The 3,748-nt window shown below is 41.6% G+C and overlaps 1 protein-coding gene across 1 annotated transcript; it reads left to right on the forward strand.

The window, feature by feature from the left end:
- The first annotated feature begins 694 nt into the window (after positions 1 to 694).
- On the forward strand, positions 695 to 2,956 carry LOC148028701 (glutathione S-transferase U20-like). The gene is made up of 2 exons (XM_087687488.1): positions 695 to 1,175; positions 2,389 to 2,956. The coding sequence occupies exons 1-2, from the start codon at positions 750 to 752 to the stop codon at positions 2,758 to 2,760; spliced, it is 798 nt and encodes a 265-aa protein (XP_087543614.1). The 5' UTR covers positions 695 to 749; the 3' UTR covers positions 2,761 to 2,956.
- The last annotated feature ends 792 nt before the right edge of the window (positions 2,957 to 3,748 follow it).

A 3,748-nucleotide genomic window follows, 5' to 3' on the forward strand; every position in this document is an offset into this window, starting at 1 on the left:
GCCAACCCAACATCCGTGCCCCCCTCGCGTCCCCCCCCCCCCACACACACACACAAATATCACATCCTCCTCCATGGACAACACCACGTCAGGCAGTCTTCTAGAGTTTATGAGTAAATTCGTTGATGGACCAAGGTAAAGGGGCCAATAGATTGTCATCTAACAATCTTCCATTATAATTTTTTTTTCCAAGTGAGTTGCATAAATGTTTTTTAATGGTCAAACTATTTATATTATATAGAGCTCAAAGAAAAAATATTAAAGTATTTTGATATTTTTATCAAGTAGCCTTAGTTACAAATAAAAGGTTTATAAAAGAGGGATAGTGAGGGGCCAATAAAGTGACACTCGAGGATGTATCGTTTTAAGGTCTTATAAAATCTAAAATATAATTTTTTTTTACATGGCTCAATTGTTCGACTTAAGTTAAGCTCATTTGTAATTTTAAAAAATTTATATTAAATTGTTAAGTGACTAAAAAAGCCACATCTTTCTTGTAAAATTCAGTCAATTCGGATGAGGTGAAAGCGCTACTTTATTGGCCCCTTTACACCGGAGAGATGTGTAACGGGGCAGGTGGAAAGCGAGTAAAAGGGACGTGCGGGTTGAAGTAGAGTTGACGAGTAAATTCGTTGACGGACTAGAGAGACGTGAGTAGCGGGGCACGTTGAAAGCGATTAAAAGGGACGTGCGGAGAGAAGTCTTGTAGGGTTGTTGACGAGTGAAGTTGTGGATGGACTCGGATAAAGATGCCACTGTGTGTCGAAGGGAGAAACAAAGGCGCGCGCGCACGCACACGCAGAGACAGAGAGAGAGAGACAGAGAGAGAGAGAGAGAGAGAAGCGATGGCCAGTGGTAACAAAGAGGCGGAGGTGAAGGTACTGAGTACCTTGATGAGCCCGTTTGGCTGGAGGGTGCTGATGGCGCTGCGGGAGAAAGGGGTGGCGTACGAGTACCAGGAGGAGGCTCTGTCGGCCAAGAGCCCCCTCCTGCTCGCCTCCAACCCCGTCCACAAGAAGGTCCCCGTCCTCCTCCATCGCGGCCGCGCCATCTGCGAGTCCATCATCATCGTCGAGTATATCAACGACACCTGGCCCTCTCCTAACCCGCTGCTCCCTCAGGACCCTTACGCACGTGCGCGCACACGTTTCTGGGCAAATTTCGTGGGTGATAAGGTTCTCTCTCTCTCTCTCTCTCTCTCTCTCTCTCAGTTTGGATTCTATACACACTTGTAGGCATTCCCACCTCTCTACACATGATAAATTAGAGCGCGCCGTCACACAGCATGTCTCATCCAACCGCCGCCTGGAAAAGGAATCTATATGAAAGGTGGGATTCCTTCCCATATGCTTAGGTGTGCCTTCCATCAATGAAAAGGAATCTATGAAAGCTGGGATTCCTTCCCAGACGCTTAGGTGTGCCTTCCATCAATGATTTCGAGCAGCGTGTTACTGATTCCCAAATGCATCCATCTTATTATTTTCACATGCATCTACAAAAAGGAACACAGTGTCTATCGATGTAGCACCCATCGTTCCGTCACGAGATAGATTTCCCTGTTCCAACTTCCTACCCCGCCCTGTTGCTGCCGGCTTCGCCTTGTTGCAGATACAAGATCCGGTTTGTACTAGCCTATCACCTGCTGCACCTAAAAGCTCGTCCTATTGCAGCCAACAACCAACTCGGCCCCATGCATAGCTAGCTGCATGCGTGAGAAGAAGAAGAAGAAGCAGCAGCAGCACCTTGATAGGTAGAGTAATTCAAATGATCATTTGCACAATAATCAAGCGAGAGGAAAACATCGAAATTGATGAACCTGCTCCTGCTAGCCAACAGATTGCAGAGGGGCAGCCGATGCTAGCAATGGTGGTGGGCGGTTGAGAGGATCGTTTTTGAACAATCCTTGTGCATTACATACAGGAGGGGCTACTTGCAACAGTCGATGGCACCCTCCAAACTGTCAGGAATGTCTCGGAACTTTTGCCTAATAGTCAAAAGTCCCGCAAAGGAATGAGAGGGTCCCATATCTCAAGAGCCTTCACGAGATGCACCACGTGAAGTGTCAAAAATTAAGCCTTCCAATCGTGGTCCCTTTGCAAAACCTCCTGCATGAAAGGGCTCTTATATGTACGCATACATATCGGTGTATGCGTGTGCATGCATACTTTTTTAAAGCTTATTAATCAATTTATTAACTCATCTACCTTGTTTGGTTTTGTACAACTTTTGAAGTCGTGTATTTCACAAAGTAAACATACACCATATTCACTAGTGGGGAACTCATCATTTACCACGTTGTAAAGTAGTAATATGTGAGTAGATGTCTATAAATATAGAATAAAAGTAATCCATGTTGTTGATCATTCAATAATCTGGCAAGATGAACAGCTCTATGATGCGGGCACTCGAATAGGTTGGCGTAATGTGACTCAAGAAGATCGAGAGGCTGCCAAGCAAGAATTTTTGGAAAGTTACCTATGGTTAGAGCAAGCATTTGTTGAATTGGCAGATGGGAAGCCTTACTTTGGAGGTGATTCCATTGGACTCTTGGATATTGTTGTTGCCTCATTTGCTACATTGTTTAAGTTACTTGATTTGCTCGGACTTCTTGAACTTCCTAGCCATGAAAGATGCCCTCAATTAAGTGCTTGGAGAGAGAGAATTATGGATTATCCTAGTGTGAAAGAAATATTAGCACCTTTCCCTCCTGAAAGATTTGTGAAGCTTTACAAGGAGAGGAAGGCAAAGCAACAAGAATGAAATATTGTATATCCATGGGCACTTGAACTATAGTTGATAATGTAACCATAAATGACATGTAGTTGTGAACTCTCCTATGTCAATATAGAGAACATTCAGTAAACAATGGTTTGGCCCTTCGTATTATCATTCTATTCTACTATTGTATTGGAACAAATACAACAATTATACTCACATTAGCATGAGATTGAATCGCAACACACTTTAGTCCAATATGACATTATGATAACTCATGCCTATTGAATTGTTGACCATTTGAAATGCCATTAGTTCACCATGTGTTTTTGATTGGGAAACTATTACAAATGTTATAAGAGACCAAAAATGTCAACTATACTTAATGTTAGACATGCAATGTGATGTATCATTCTACTGTAGGCTAACTTTGATTCCCAAATAGATTTGAATATGCTTAGGCACAATTCTTACATCCCATTGATTATTGGCATGTATAAGTGTAGTATCATATGCTATGAATCTCATGATTCAAACAACCCAAGCATTGGAAGAGCCTTCCATTGTCGAAAAAACTAGTTAGAGGTCATTGCATCTCTAGATAAGTAGTAATACACAATTTTTGGTTGCAATGCTAATTGAAAACCAACGGAAAAAAACCCATATGGCTATAAAGAGAAAAATTTCCAATAAGTTAGACCATTAGCATCAACAAGGTGAGATCACATTGGTCCATTCCCCTTAGTTTTTCATGCTTTAGTGGAAGTAGATAGCATGTATAGCCACACCAATCCATTGGCTAGTCATTATTTGGAATGATTGCATCCATGTCATTCTAAACATTAGCTAGCTTTTGCGCAGGTTATAAATACATGATTTTCTTTGGGCAATGAATATTCAAAAACCACCTTATCATGCATATTCAAATCTTCATAAACAAACCCCTAGTTATATGTTTTTGAGGTAATTTTTAAATCCCTACCCTAGAAAATACCCTATTAATTAAGGATCTTTGTATGTATATTCTTCTTAA

Source organism: Lygodium microphyllum, chromosome 11 (genome assembly GCF_053477565.2).
Source record: "Lygodium microphyllum isolate KBCC chromosome 11, Lygodium_microphyllum_v1.1.10, whole genome shotgun sequence".
In the NCBI taxonomy this organism is placed as follows: domain Eukaryota; kingdom Viridiplantae; phylum Streptophyta; class Polypodiopsida; order Schizaeales; family Lygodiaceae; genus Lygodium; species Lygodium microphyllum.